The sequence below is a fragment of the Cucurbita maxima genome, unplaced genomic scaffold (genome assembly GCF_002738345.1).
Source record: "Cucurbita maxima cultivar Rimu unplaced genomic scaffold, Cmax_1.0 Cma_Scf00028, whole genome shotgun sequence".
NCBI lineage: Eukaryota > Viridiplantae > Streptophyta > Magnoliopsida > Cucurbitales > Cucurbitaceae > Cucurbita > Cucurbita maxima.
Genome location: NW_019272044.1, coordinates 1,759,741 through 1,776,603, shown reverse-complemented (window position 1 = coordinate 1,776,603; position 16,863 = coordinate 1,759,741). Strand labels below are relative to the sequence as shown.

Sequence of the window (16,863 nt, the reverse complement as noted above, 5' to 3'; positions counted from 1 at the left end):
TGAGTTAGTAACGAACTAAAATGAAACTAGTTATAAATCACTAATAGAAGACTTAAATTGATTCACTCATAAAAATTTAAGTTTAAATCGATATATGTGACATGTGAGTAGATAAGGGTACGTAAATGAACAAAGTTCATATCTAAATAAGAGTGATCTTGAAAATAAGATGATTAAAGAATTAAAAGTTAGTACCCATATGTGAGATCCCACATTAGTTGGAGGGAGGAACAAAACATTCCTTATAAGTATGAAAACCTCTTTCTAGTAGACATGTTCTAAAATTGTGAGGCGGATGGTGATATGTAACGAGCTAAAGCGAACAATATCTGCTAGCGTTGGGCTTGGGTTGTTACAAATGATCTCAGATCCCGACATCGAGCGATGTGGTAGTGAGGAAGCTGAGTTCTCAAGATGGTGAATTGTGAGATCCCACATCTATTGGAGAGGGGAACAAACCATTCCTTATAAGGGTGTGGAGTGGAATGTGAGATCTCACATTAGTTGGAGAGAGGAGCTAATCATTTCTTTATAAGAGTGTGAAAATCTCTCCCTATCAGCAGTGAGGCTGTTACATATACCTCTTTTGAGGGCTCTGAAAATAAGTATGTTCTGCTTGGAGCAATTTCTATGAAGCCTGTGAGTGACGACAAAACATGTTAAAACGTTTCGTATTGATTTGTGGGGATAGGACTAACTAACGTGACGGTATCGCAAGGGATATGACAAGGCCATCAAGTGCCATATTCAATTTTTGAATCTTAATCCTAATCGTGACACGTGTGAATAAAGATGCTTGAAGGAGCATCTATTTATGCATATAGTTAAAAGAGAAGGAGAAAAAAAAGGGGGGAAATCCCTAAGAAGGCTACAACTAATGCCTTGTAGGACCAATTTTGGTGAGCATATATTTAAAGGTCATAATGGAAGAGAGAAATAATAATGTGACTGCCAACATGAAAGGAAGAACACACTTACAAATTGTGTGTTCAAAACATCACAAGCAGCCAAAACATGAGTGACCCTAAATCATGTGTGCTACACAAACATAATTTATACAACAAGGCTACACCTCTAGACCCCTTTTGGTTCTCTTTATAGTATGAAAGTGTAACTATTTTAGCCAAAACATGGTGTTCTTAACGGTTTAGGTTTGATTTTGTAATACTCGAGTAAATGAGAGGTATATGAATGAATCAGTAACATATCCAAATGAGAACGATTCTAAGAAAGTTATACTAACAGAGTGTACTTTCTTTGTAATGGCTCAATCATAAAAACTCTAAAATTAAACGTGTTTTTTTTTTAGAGTAGTTCTATGGTGGTTGACCTCCTAAAAATTTTCCTAAAATGCATGAGTGAGGACTAAACAGCTAGAAGATATTGTTCGTTTTGACCACTAAGTATCACTGTTAGCCTCAGTTTTAAAACGCGTCTCTTAGGGAGAGGTTTCCACACCCTTATAAATAATATTTTGTTCTCTTCCCCAACCGATGTGAGATCTCACATGTTGAAAGGACTCGTGTTGGTCTGTGAAAATAGTCTACATTCTTAGAAGTGAGAAATAAGTAACCTAACAATGTTGTAGGAGATGCAAGAGAATGTCAGTAATAAACATGCTAAAAGAACTCGTGTTGGTCTGTGAAGATAGTCTACATTAATAGAAGTGAGAAATAAGTAACCTAACCATGTCGTAGGAGATGAAAGAGAATATCAGTACTAAACATGCTGAAAGAACTCGTGTTGATCTGTGAAAATAGTCTACATTATTAGAAGTGAGGAATAAGTAACCTAACCATTTTGTAGGAGATGCAAGAGAATGTCGGGGTCATCAGGTGCCAAATTTGAGTTCTGAATTCGAATCTAAATCCTGAGTATGAAACATTCTAGGTTTAGAATGACGGTAAGTGTTTTTTCGCTTAAAAAGTCATTCTATTCAAACTATACTGAATTGGTCTTCTAGTTTTAAAATTAATCCGTTAATGATTAAAGGGGTAGCTTTGCTTGCGTTAAACGTTCGTACGTCTGTTAAAGCTTCATTCAAACATCTAACAATTCGATCGAGGGCAAATATTCTAACCAGTTGAGGTATGTTCACGAGAGTATATGCCTGATTGTAACCCAAGCCATGCCTTCCATATACATTATTATAAAAACATGTAAAAGGGGGTATGATTCTTCCTCAAGAGGTACTATTCTTTGTTTGACAAATTAGTAACTATTTGAACACCATGCGTGTTAGTGGACATATAATATTAATGCTTTTTCCTCTCTTTTCCATGTCTATTATGCTATCGCTATCATATTCATTGATAAACCACAATGATTCGACTAACAAATCTAACAATCATTGTCACCAATAATTAACCTTCGTTGTTGCCCATTTTTCTATATCCATCAAAAGTGAACAATATGTGGTTCTTTTTAAAAGTAAGACCAATGGTAGTGACACTTTTGTCAAATATTTCGAACCCGTTTTTAAACGGCTATTAAATCTCGTTTTTTGAATGAGGATGATCTTATGATAAAAGTTTCTTTTAAGTGACTTAATTGTAGGAACCTAAAGTTAAATGTTATTGGCTTAAAGCAATCCGGTTGGTTGACCTTCTAGAAATTTTCTCGAAAACATGTGATACGACCCTTGTTGGTCTGTGGGAACAATTATGTTAGTTGACTTTCTAGAAATTTTTCTCGAAAATATGTGAGTGATGATGACTCGTGTTGATCTGTGAAGATAGTTTTCATACTTGGAGTCATTAGAAATCCTACACGCTAAAGGTACGTGAGATCTTCACATCGGTTGGAGAGGGAAATGAAACATTTCTTATAAGGGTGTATAAACTTCTTCCTTGTAGACACATTACAAAACCGTAAGGCTGACGGCTATACGTAACGGGCCAAAGTTGACAATATTTGTTGTGATGAACTTGGACTGTTATAAATGCTATCAAAGCTAGACACTAAACAATGTGTTAGTGAGGAAACTGAGCCCTCAAGGGGGGATTGTGAGATCCCACATCGGTTGGAAAGGGAAACGAAGCATTCTTTATAAAGATATGGAAAACTGTTTCCTAATAGTCACGTTTTAAAACCGTGAAGCTAATGGCTATACATAACAGGCTAAAACGGACAATCTCTGTTAGAGATGAGGTTGGACTGTTATAAATGGTATCAAAGCTAGACATTGTACGGTGTGTCATCGATGACACTGGTCCTACAAATGAATGGATTATGAAATACTACATCAATTAGAGACTGGAACGAACCGTTGCCAATTGACAAAGTAGGAAAACAAAAACATGGGTTATAATTATTCCATTCTACACTAACAAAACCAACAAAGCCCTCTCTCTAATTTCCTTTTTCCTAAAGGTATCAAATCATCGTTACAAGACGACCAAACAAAGAATAACAAGAACAAGAATATGAACACAGAGAGCGATAAGATTATACCTAGTAACAGAATGGCTAAGAAAAGATGGTGAAAAGACATAAGAAACCAAGCAAAGGGGACAAGAGAGAAAGATGAAAGAAGGTGCAGCAGCAATCTTCAAAAAAACCTTGAAAAAAGGTCAAATGAATGATGTGTGTTATGTTATTTTCGCAGTGTTTTTTGCAGAAAGAGAGCAGTACAACAACCCGTGTGTCATATATAATTGAGCTAACAAATACCTCACTTTATGAACATGCCATTACCCCTTTAATAGTCACAACAAATTTTCAAACATGTGGCTAAATCACCAACACATATCCATATATTCCCGCGATATCAAAATTTAGGGTTTAAGATACTCCTAAAATGCTTTTCGTTACTACAGCTAGCCGAAACGAGAGCTGTTGTGATCGACACTAAATATGTAATGACATAAGTCCACTGTTAGCAGTTATTGTCCGCTTTGACTCGTTACGTATTGCCCTCAGCTTTATGGTTTTAAAACGCGTCTAACTTTCTATACTCTTATAAGAAATGTTTTGTTCTTCTCTCAAATCGATGTGGGTGTTGGATGATGAAAGTCCCACATCGACTAATTTAGGGAATGATGATGGGTTTATAAGTGAGGAATACTAACTCCATTGGTATGAGGCCTTTTGGGGAAGCTCAAAGCAAAGCCATGAGAGCTTATGCTCAAAGTGGACAATATCATACCATTGTGGAGAGTCGTGTTCGTCTAATATGGTATCAGAGCCATGCCCTAAACTTAGCCGTGCCAATAGATTGGCAAATCCTTAAATGTCGAACAAAGGACTCCAAAAGGAGTCAAGCCTCCTCGAAGGTACGAAGGCAGTCAAAAATGACTAAGACTCCAAAGGAGTCGAGCCTCGATTAAGGGGAGGCGTGCGGCGTGCTTTGTTCGAGGGGAGGTGTTGGTTTATAAGTGAGGAATACTAACTCCATTGGTATGAGGCCTTTTGGGAAGCTCAAAGCAAAGCTATGAGAGCATGAGAGCTTATACTCAAAGTGGACAATATCATACCATTGTGGAGAGTCGTGTTCGTCTAACAGTGGGATCTAACTGTTCACCCCTTTTTATCTTTGATGTATCGTAACCACATTATCAAAATAATTTTCTAAAACGTGTAAAAGAATAAAATTAATAATTATGCCATTAGAACATTTATAAAAAAAAATAATTGTTTATATATGTTTGAATTTGCATATATTGCAAAATTATTCAAAATACTATTTTGGGCTAGTATATAACAAATATTGGGCCTTTCGTTTGTGATATATGCACTCGGCCCACATATTTTCGTCAAACTAAATAATGTAATTTTTACATTATTTTCAATTAATATATATAAATATAATTTATTGTCAGTTTTAAAATATACATTTTATTTTATTTTATTTTATTTCATAGTTATTTATTTTCTAATCCTCTTAAAACTAAATATTATCCATCTATCAAATGTTTGAATAACTTAAATAACTCGAAAAAATTTTATTTCGATTCGGTTCAGTTCATTGTTTGATCAGAATTCTTTACGTTTAAAAAAAACTTCATTCCGAATAATTGAATTTAGTCTAAAAATGTCCCTCGATTCAACTCAGTACACGAACGCCCTTAATTCTTCTAATAACAAAAGTAGTAAAAATTATTAAATTTTAATGTTACATCGAATAAAATTTAAAATTGAAAAAAAAAAAATTAATACATTCTTACAAATTAGTTTTCTTTGGATTTGTAATATCTTTTACGATTACGCCCTTGGTTCGTGGTAATCCTTCATTAGGTATGCATATTTTTTTTTTTTTATTATGGTGTTTGATTCGGCCCATTTTTTAAATGTTACAAACTTTCTATTTTAAATTATTTATTAAGAGTGAAATTAGTCGTGATGGACCCACAACCACAGATACATGGTGCCTTTTAGAGTTCCATGTTAAGGATATTTAGTAATAAATTATAGTTTACAATATATATTATATTTGATATTTTATTATAAGGCAAATATCTAATATTTGCATTATTATCATAGGTATCTTTCCATTTATTGTTATTTCTATTTATTACTATTTACATATCCTTGTAATTCATTTTATTATAAATAAGATAACTTTCACACCATTTAGGTGTGGTGGATTAATCAAACATTCACATGGTATCAGAGCCCTCTCGGTTTAACAACCGCGATCCTTTCTTTTCAATGGCTTTTGAATCCTCTAATCTTCTTCTCCACCACCCCTGCTGGTTTTGACGCCGCAGGGGCAGTCTTCATGGCTGCCGTAGTCAGAGCCGATTGATTACTCTTCGGTTCCACCCTATTGACCTCCAAATCACCTTTCGTCATACTCTGTACATACAACCTCACCTTTTCCAACTCAATCGGTTTTTCCCTTGGCCAATATAGTCTCTCTCATTTTCTTCCCAATCAACCTTCATCCTTCACATAAACCCTAACCTAAACCTATCAACCTTTTGGAGAGATTTACCTTCGGAATCTGGGTGCCGCACTGGCCTATTCGCCAACCAAGTTGCCGCCGCCCTTCCTGCCAAAATTGGCTTCTTCGCCCGATGAGGCGACTCTTCTAACTGCCCTTCTCGCCAAAATTGGCTCATTCGCCCAATGTGGTGACTCTTCCGGCTTCAACATTGTCTTTGTCCCTTGCTTTAGGTTTCCCCTTCTACTTCTTGGGGTTAGAAATATTCTCACCAGAGCCAAGGCAGCATCGTCGCTAAGCGACAATCCCTCTTCATGGGTTAGACATATTCTCGCCGAAGCCAAGGCAGCATCGTCGCTAAGCGACAATCCCTCTTCATGGGTTAGACATATTCTCGCCGAAGCCAAGGCAGCATCGCCGCTGAGCGGCGATCTCTCTGCAAATTTTTGATGGCCAAGAACCGGGTTGTTAGCATCTTCATGAAAAGTGTTTCTCAACCTCTTTGAATTTTTCAGATTCAAGCTTCACGTTCGTTTAAATCTGACATTTAGCTTGCGGTGGGGTGTTAAGGATATTTAGTAATAAATTATAGTTTACAATATATATTATATTTGATATTTTATTATAAGGCAAATATCTAATATTTGCCTTATTATCACAGGTATCTTTCCATTTATTGTTATTTCTATTTATTACTATTTACATATCCTTGTAATTCATTTGATTATAAATAAGATAACTTTCACACCATTTAGGTGTGGTGGATTAATCAAACATTCACACACGTGAACCAACAAAACGTGGATTCTCTAATAAGACTTCATTAGAAGTCAAGCCAAGGAGGAGCGTAGTGCATGTGAGAGAAGTACGACATACCTAGCTGTGTACTAATCGAGACTCGTTCGACTAAAGAGGCACGCAAAGTGCACCCTAGTTCAACCGAATACTATTACAAACAGACCACCGACTTAAGTAAAATTTAACGAAAATGATGGTAATGATTAAAAAGATTTTTCAATCATTTTAATCACTAGAGTAGACCTAAGCCTAGATGGTAGGGAGGGATAATGGGTTGTCCCTTAAGTCAACTTGGGGTTGTGGTCCATTATGTGATCCATAGCTTCATGCTTTAGAGTGTTGGGGTCTTTAAATATCCCACTTTTTACATTAAATATATTGAATCATTGGCCTCTTTATTAGGCTACACATTCCTTTCAACTTTTCCATAACACAACACAATACGACAACTCGTGTAAACTAGAGCTAGAAAAAGAGAAACGATATTCGAAATATACTGGTTCGGTCTAGAAATGTGATTATGTCTATTCTTCTACAACGAAGGTTCGTGTTATCTCTTAATATTTTTAAAAGTGGAAACTATCCTCACAGGCTAGTACGAACCATACCGAACCGTAAAAATAAGGTGTGCCTTGTTGGTAAGGTAGTAACTACTCTATCCTTAGTATCATTCTCACTCAAATGTAGTTTTGGTTCATTCATGTACTCCTCTTTTGTATTGGTGTTACATGTTGTGAGATCCCACATCGATTTGAGAGAGAAACAAGTGCCACTGAGGAGGGTGAATTGTGAGATCTCACATTGGCGGGAGAGTGGAACAAACCATTTTTTTATAAGGGTGTGGAAACCTCTCCTTAGCAGACGATGATACGTAACGGGTCAAAGCAGACAATATCTGCTAGCGGTGGGTTTGGGTTGTTACACATGCCCACCAACTCCTATCTTGGTTCATCCCCGAACAACATCCTAATGAAAAAGGTACTGTTCTAATACCATGTATAGCGTTTCATGCCCATGATTTAGACCAGAATTTAGAATCCAAATTATCATATTTATTGGCTTATATATTTACTGTTCTAATGAAAAAGTTACTTGCTAAGTATATTTATATGCTCACTCGTATTTTTCTTTCTTGCAGATGGAACTCGAAATACCGATCGATGATGATGATGTGAGAGAGTTAGGTGGCTATGAATGATTTGTGCTTATCCCAAGGTATGAGCAAGCTATGTGGACAAGTCTCTCAAATGTACGAGATAATCACATACTCCTAGTTAAGTTAAAAGGTAACACCTAACTTCTTCTAACTCGAACAATGGATTATTCAAGCCAATTATCAAGCTAGAGACTCGACCTTTCACCTTATCAAAATTAGACCTAGCATGAAGGTAATAATTTACATTATTTTGCCAATAGTTAATAATTGTTTAAAACGAGGTATATATGCTTTCAATTTAAATTTATATTCGGTTTTCTCCACGATAAAGATGGCTCATAATCGATTCTCAAAAAATGTGTATGAACAAGTAACAAAGGTTTTGTTGATATCTCAAGACTTGGGATGATATCACGAAGCATGTACCACGTTGTTGGGCATCAGAATGACAAGATAACATGCGACATTGCAGCAAAAAGACCTTGGCTTAGAGTCAAGGCAAAATCGAGCCATATGACTTAACCTAGAGTATAGACAAGTCAGCTAAAGTTGCAACGTGCGAACATACACACCTGAGTAGAATGTATGACCGAATGAACTTATTTTCTACATAAATTATGTTGGGTCGTTAAAGAGAACCTTGTCTAAGGTCCGATGAATTTGCAAAGCTGTTCCCTTCGCATGTAAAAAATAATAATATTAATGATTTTGAAATGAAATTATAATAGATAGTCTAAATTGATTCAATTTTAAATCAACTAGTAATTATACGAATGATGTTATAACTAAATGGTCGATAAGAGACTTATATAACAAAGTATAATACCTCGTCAATTTAACTTTATATTATATGAACTATATGTAACAACCCATCAATTAAACTTTATATTATAAGTTAGAAAAAAAAAAAAAAAAGACATTTGAAGAATTAGTTAGCATGAAAAAAGCATAGAATATAAGAAATGCAACTAGATTTTCAAACTTGCATTTAATAAATTGATTGATTGGGCCCTTAGCTAACAAAGTTGCCAAAAGATATTGGCAATCAAGCTAATAAATAATGTAAAATTCTATTTGGTATATATATATATATAGTTTATTAAATTATATATTTAATCTTGACCGTTGTGTCTTAAATGTCAAATTTTGAAAAGAAAAAAAAAATGTCTACCCGTGATCAGATCCAAATTCAGCATCTAATGGCCCCGTCATTACCTTACGACATGGTCACAGACAACCACGAGTTCTTCTCGCATGCTTTAGGCTGACTCACATGCATTCTAAGAAATTTCGAGAAAGTCACCCAGTATAAAGTTGCACCAAGTAAAGTACACTTAGCACTCTTAGCCGAGAAGTTTCTATGGTTGAGTTACTAAAACAGAAGGTGCATTTTGTTGGTATAGATAGTGACTTTCACTTCTTGTAAGCCTTTTTTAGTCATCTTATTATCAGAATCGTTCTTATTCAGATATGGTCTTGATTCGTTTATGTACCTCTCCTTTATTTTGATGTCACAATAGGCCTCTTGAATTTTTTTATTTTGTGACTAAATGGTCATTAGGTTTTTAAACTTTTAATTTTATATCTAATTGATCTCTAGTACGTTTAAAAAATTTTATTTAGTGTTTAAGGAAGTTCGGAGCAAGAAGATCGTGGAGCTGATTTGAAAGAAAAACCATAAAAGGATTGAGGTTAGATTATTCTTTAATAGTGAACTTGTTTCGATCGATGAGAGTTGGTATGGATATGGTCGAGCCATGAGATGTATGATCTTTATAGTGACATAGAAATGTCGTGCGTAGGGGTGATTAGGAGACCTATAACTATTTATTGGTTGTGAACTTGTTTGGACTAGGGCAAGTGACAACATGGGTACATGATAGTTGATGGTCCAGTGTCACTTATGATGATGATATTGTGGGGCCTAATAAAGAATCTATCTAGTGCCTATGAGATGAATGAAATCATGATGAGGGTATACCTCGAGTGCCTATGCTATTTAAGTTGATTACGAACACCATGACTAATAACGAGCTAATCAAGTTACGTTGAACCTCAAGATATTTATAATGAGATAGATGAGCTCCAAATAGGGGTCAAGATAGATCCGGGTCTCGATTTTATACTCCCAAGTGTTCTTGGTTCCCGTTTTTTTTTTCGCCTTGAAAGTATAGACTAATACTATCGTGCGAGGGCTTGACATGCCATGAATTCTCTTGACAGACAGGGGTGCCTTCGGGAACGCGGACACAGGTGGTGCATGACTGCCATCAGCTCGTGTTGTAAGGTGCTGGGTTAAGTCCCACAACGAGCACAACCCTTGTGTGTTTAGTTGCCAACCATTGAGGTTGGAACACTTAGCAAATTGCCTATGATAAACCAGAGGTAGCTGAGTCATTTTGGGTCAATAGTAGTGGTTTGTGGCTGGAGACTAAAAATAAATAAATAATAATAATAATAAAAAGTAAATTGTTACATTATATTTTCAATAAATTTAAAGATAGTCCATATAATTAATTTTGTTATTGATTTTTGGAAAAAAAAAATAGTATATATTTTCTTAAATTATTTCGATAAAAAAAAAAAAAAACTTAATTTATATATACTTTGATAATTTTAAATGTATAATATCTTTCTCTTCCGAAGCGCACTTTTCATTTTCCTCCGCCAAAAAAGTATACACAGAGGTGAGATTTTCTTTTGTTTCATCTTGTTTCTTCAGTCCTCTGATACCAGAGCAATGTCGGCCGTTCAAGACGAAGATCCTCGCATCCATGGCATCCGAACTAACATCCGCGTCGTTCCTGATTTTCCGAAACCAGGTTTAGTTTCTTCTTCTTATTCTTCCTTTTTCCTTCTGCGATTCCGTCGATTTTCGAAGGTTTTTGATGAGCGATTAGCGGATGTTAGGTATCATGTTCCAGGACATTACGACTCTGTTGCTTCAACCGAAGGCCTTCAAGGATGCGATTGACATGTTCGTGGAGCGATATAAGGGGAAAAACATCACCGTCGTTGCGGGTAAAGAAAACGGAGAGAGATTCTCTCTTTTCTTTTCTGTTTTTTTGTTTTTCCTACAGTTTCTTTTCTCGATTAGGATTTCAGGACTTAGAGGCGTCGTTATCAATCCGTTCGAATGTAGCGATGTCCATAACTGTGTCTACTGGTTGATTTTTTTTCTTCTTTTGTGTTTGTGGTAATTTTGTGAATGCCGTTGACGAACACGGTTTTTCCGTGAATTGAACGGTTAAGAGAGGAGAATCGGGAGGAAATCGTGTTTCTGTTTGTGTGAGATCCGATTTGCATGGATGATATGATTGTGGCCCCTCGATGGAGGTCGGATAGGGCCGCCAGAGCGTTGTTCTGTTCGTCGCCATTGCAAAATGTGGATTTCCACGCCTAATTAACAGATGGTGATTCTCTGTCTTGTCCATTTCTCTTCTTTTGTCATCTTCTATGTAGTTCTAGTTGCGTCCAATGATGAACGCGTTGATTTTGTGATGCATTTTGCAATTTTCCCCTCTTCTGTTGTATCGATGGCTTTTTATGGAAAATATTTTGAAATTTCTCTCAAGGAAGTTTTCTGTTTCTGTTTCTGTTTCTTTCTGGCTTTTTTTGTTTTCAAAAAGTATGTTTGTTTGGTTGTAACTTTTTTTTTCAATTTAGTCTTAAAAAATTGCTTACAATTTCAAGGCTAAAAAAATCAAATTATGAAATTTTATTAGAAATTCAGAATAATTTCTTGGAAAATTAAGAAACAAAAGTTTTTCCATTTTCTGGTATATTTTCTGGAAATTTCCTTTTAGATTCTTTTAAAAGTGTTTTTAAATTTATAAAAAAAAAAAAAGTTTGGACGGCTCTTTATTTATTGTCATTGTATTTTCTTTTTGTTACGTGTTAATTTATAATTATTCTCAATAATAATATCTGCACAGTTAATTGAGAAATTATGTTATCATTATTATTATTATTTTATTCTGAAAACTGTTTTTGAAATTTATTTTGGGAAATTAATTTCTTGTCTATAAAATTATTTTTAATTTTTGTCCGTAGACATGACCTAACTTTTGAAGGGGAAGAAACATCACGGCATGGGTCAAGGATTATAATATATATATATATTACCTTGTAATTATCAATTTTTTTGCATTTCCATGATATTCCAGTTTTTGCATTAATATTTGAGGAAAATCATTCATCTAAGTGATTATTTGATTTTTTTTTTTGTTCAGCTTTTCTTTTTCTCAAGATGTTGAAATTATGAACTTACCTAATTATTCCCCCATCATAATATATGAACATTGCATCTTTTCAAAGCTGTTGAATCTTAGTGTGATCTATTAATTTTTTATTAAAGCTGAAGCAAGTTTGTTCTGTGGCTATCTTCCCTCCTCCACTCTTATTATTATTTCCACTTTACCAAACTCAGGACACCATTTTCCTTTTGATGGGTTATTACGGCTTCCACTTCCTTATGCTTTCAGATCTTTGATTTTCATGTCTTCATTGACTTACATAATGTATATTTAGTCTTCACCAATTAGGCCGCTCTTGACTGTAAACTTGTGGAATTCTGGTTTAGAATATGGATTGTTGTTCTATAGTTGAAATTAAATGTCTTGTATGATTTTGGTTGAACAGCTTGTTTTATTGACCAACAAGAACACTGTTGGGTTTAATCAAGATTTTTGTTTTCTTGCTTTCATTTAGTGTAATTAGTCAAGCTTTTGTTTCACATCCATGGTGATTTGAATCTGTTTGGTTGATTGTATTTTCAGGAATTGAGGCGCGAGGGTTTCTTTTTGGTCCTCCAATTGCGTTGGCCATTGGAGCTAAGTTTGTGCCCCTGAGAAAGCCAAAGAAATTGCCTGGTAATGTTTTTATTCCTTTCAATGATTCTAAATTAGTATGATCACAAAACACTCCACTCCTATAAAACTTGTTGTTTCTTTCCTTTCAAACTCTCCAAACAATAGTAGTATAAAGACATGCTAACCACAGCAATCGAACCTTTTCTCGAAAAGGGGAAGGGAAACCAACTCCTCGAGCATGCGTTGCAAGCTCTCGACCACAAAACGAGACGTTTCAAAACTTCTTAGTACAATATTCAATCCAACTAAAAAACATCTAATAATTATCGATGAGCTAATTTTCATAAAAATAGTCTTGTCTAGCTGTACACACGAAGTATCATGGCAAATCACAAATATTTACCGCATAAACAAAGATTTAACAATTTGTGTATATTTGTTATGACTAAAGTCCACCATTAGCAGATATTGTCCTTTTTGGGGTTTCTCTTTCGAGCTTTCTCTCAAAGTTTTTTAAAACGTGTCTGCTAGGTTGAGGTTTCCACACCCTTATAAAGAATGTTTCGTTCGCCTCTCCAACCGACGTGGGATCTCACAATATTAATTTTACCACTTATTTCAAGTAGAAGATTCATTTGGAATCAAACGAGATTTTTCTTAAGGTTGTATGATTGTGTCATGAAGTTCTAAGTCAAAGGTTAAATTCGATGAAATTAAAGAGTTAAATCCACCTCCTAAACCAATTACTTACATGATAACAAAGAGAAGAAAACTCGTCACAAGAACAGCAACATTAGCTTAAGTTGAAGACACTCCATTTCCAAAATGTAGAGGGAAAGACTAGATCCCAAGTGGAAGATCACATTGGTTGCTTTTGTAACTTAGTAGAAGAGGCAGAGCATGTGAAATGATTCCCTAAAAACAATGAAATGATTTTGAGATGTTGATGTGTTTTTGTTTGTGCTTATAAAAGAGAGAAATTTCAATTATGGGTTGGATTGGCGTTATTGGTTTGCAGGTGAAGTTATGTTTGAAGAGTACGTGTTGGAGTATGGAAGGGATTGCCTCCAAATGCATGTTGGCGCTGTGGAGGCGGGCGAACGTGCTTTGGTTGTTGATGACTTGATTGCCACCGGCGGCACCGTCTGTGCAGCCATCAATTTACTTGGTATTTGTTCTCCAATCCCTTAACTTTGCCTGCCTATTTTGTCTTTTGAATCCCTTAACTTTGCCGGCCTATTTTGTCTTTTGAATTCCTGTTCTTTGTTTGAAAATGATGATTGTCTGATTTTCAAGTCAATTCGTTAACATTGTTAGATCCCACCTCAGTTGGAGAGAAACTAAATATTTTTTTGAGGGAAAAAAGGGAAAGCCCAAAAAGGACAATATCGGTTAGTGGTGGTTTTGTGTCGTTACAAATAGTATCAGAGTCAAACACTAGGTGATGTGTCAGCGAGGAGGTTGAGCCCCAAAGGGGGTGAACATAAGGCGGTGTGCCAATAAGGACACTAGGTCCCGAAGACGGTGGATTGGGGGGTCCCACATCGATTGGAGGCTATGGGCGATGTGTCAGTGAGGAGGTTGAGCTTTAAAGGGGGTGGGCCTGATAACGAGTGACAGCGAGAACACTGGGCTTCAAAGGGGGTGGATTGTGAGATCTTGCATCAGTTGGGGAGTAGAATGAAACTTTCTTTATACAGTGTAGAAACTTCTCTCTAGCAAATGCTTTTTATAAACTTTGAGGGGAAACTCGAAATACAAAACCCAAAGAGAATAATATCTGCTAGCTTAGTTTTCAGAATAAGATAAGATTCAATTTATCTAGAAATTAGTGGATAATATGGTAAAATTAGTTGGTAATATGGTAAAATTAGTTGGTAATATGGTAGCACTAGAAATTTTTCTTAGATAATTTCATCTAAACTTTAGGCTAAATTTTGATAAGTTTTTCTTTTTTCTTCTTTTTCAATTTACGAGAAGTAAACTCAGAACTACACCTAAATATTAAGTACTGATTACATATATTTAGCCTAAAATTTTAAAACTTCAAGTACTTTTAATTTTTTTTAATTTTTTTTTTCTTTTTTCAGCAAGTTCACACAACCATGCAATTAGCTATAAAACATTTTTCTTTTTTGCTTTTTCATTGCCTAATTGAATTGAGAAACTTATGTTATTTCTCGAACTAATTTTATTTTATTAAATTAAGAAGGTATCATTTATATTTGTTACTTTGTATATGATTAATTTGTTTTTTAAATTTAAATGTTTACCTTTTTAAATACTAATGATTTAAAATTATAAAATAACTAATCTAAAATACAATTGGCATATTTTAACGCCAACAAATAATATATATTTTTAACTATCATTAGTTAAAAATATATAACTAAAAAAATAAGTTTTAGAAAAGATAATATGTTCAAATATCTGGTTAAAATTCTATGATAAATAAAAATAATATATTTTTGTTGATTAAAAATATAAAATCGATATTTGTTTAAGTTGGTCTACTATTTTATTATTATTATTATTTTTATTTTTTTTGTGTCAAGTTCCGTTCGTGTCTTACTTTTCCTTCAATCACGGCGCAATCTTTTCAAGTAGGGTTGTTTTCATAGTCATAGTTATTTAGAGCATGCATATCATTTCTTAGAGGTAGTAAGGTCATTTTCACTTTTTGCCTATTAATGTCATGTTGTTGCACAAGGCCAACTAATTGGCATCTCTGATAACTTATCCTCTAACACGTCCCTTATGATATCAATATTAATGGGTCTAGATTGTAGTAATTTTGTGATCTCAAATTTAAAGATTCTTAATAGTATTTGATGGCATGTACGGAGGGTATCTATGCTTGTGCCTTTCCAAAATGAAATTATTTTTTGCATTCCAAAAACAAATGAATGATTATGCACTCTAGTTTAATTTTACTATGCAATTATAACTAAACCCATACATCAACCATTTCTTAAATTAACGTCATGAGGCACTCCAAAAGTGTTCAAGGAAACAGAGAACACGTGTAGACTAAGGTAGATGATGCAAAATTTGTGGAGTTCCTCTAGGGTGGTTGTAGGTCGGATAACAGGATGTCTAGGCCCGAGTATTTACTATAGGTAGAATTGTTGATGAGAAAAATATTAGGACAGTTAAAGCAACATCGATGATAGATTGTAGGGCAATGAGTTTAAATGTGTTGCTTGATGCATGGGTTAAGATAAGATTGCATAGCGAGATTAAACTTATTATATTAATGTTTATAATAATATATTTTATTTTGGAGTGCAGAATCATCCTAGTGTAAACGATTTGTAGACTGAAATTACTACTTTAAAATTCATTTAAGTTCAAAATAATTAATACAAAAAAAAAAAAAACTTTTTAAAACATAATTTTTCTGGCATGAATAAATTTGGACTTAAAAAATGTTTATCAATTTTTGTTCGTCGACTTCTTTAGGTATGCATAACTTCCATGCATATATGTGCATTATTTTCATGCATCATTTCCAAATAAACTCAATCGACTAAAAACTTCCTAAACGATAATTAAGCCTAATTTTTAAATGGTAAAATCTGTTAATTGAGGGAGAAAATTCACTAATCTTGAATTTTCGGTCTTTGTTAGACCCCTACCTACATGTCATCCATGCTAGCACATTTAAGATCACACGATTACTATTTTTCAAATCCACTATAGGTTCGAATCCTGCCTCTCCCACTTGTTTGTTGTAGACTGGGAATATGTTTCAGAAAGAGTGTGAGAAAATAAACTAGTCGATTCAATGGAGCAATAATGTCATCAAGAGGAAAAAGGTGGAAATGGTCTCACTATTACTAAAAAAGAAGTGATAGACGTGGTTCAAACAACAAATATATAAATAACTTGGCTTGAGAAGATTGTAGCATGTTGAGATGTTCATTTAACTTGCGGGGCTAGAGTTTCATAGGATTTGCCCCCAACTAGTATTACAAAAAGGGAATGGGGGAGGGAGTGGGGAGAGATTCCTCTCCATTGGATAAATGGGGTTGGGACGGCGATTATACTTCCTTTCCTCGTCCCCGCCCAATTCTTTGACTCGCTCAAAAACTTTTTAAGTTCTTAGTTTAATGTCTTAGCTTTCATTTGTTCACAGATGAGCAGTTTTTTTTTTTTTTTCTTTTTCTAATTAGACTATATTTCACTTGGAGCATGAGTCGTTATTATTATTA

The 16,863-nt window shown here is 34.6% G+C and overlaps 1 protein-coding gene across 1 annotated transcript in view; it reads left to right on the top strand.

The window, feature by feature from the left end:
- The first annotated feature begins 10,490 nt into the window (after positions 1 to 10,490).
- LOC111465123 (adenine phosphoribosyltransferase 3-like) overlaps positions 10,491 to 16,863 on the top strand; it is a 7,401-nt gene continuing 1,028 nt past the window's right edge. The window contains exons 1-4 of the mRNA XM_023109425.1: positions 10,491 to 10,660; positions 10,749 to 10,859; positions 12,617 to 12,709; positions 13,668 to 13,817. Coding sequence (XP_022965193.1) covers positions 10,579 to 10,660; positions 10,749 to 10,859; positions 12,617 to 12,709; positions 13,668 to 13,817 — 436 coding nt within the window. The 5' untranslated portion in view covers positions 10,491 to 10,578. The remainder of the gene's footprint in view (positions 10,661 to 10,748; positions 10,860 to 12,616; positions 12,710 to 13,667; positions 13,818 to 16,863) is intronic.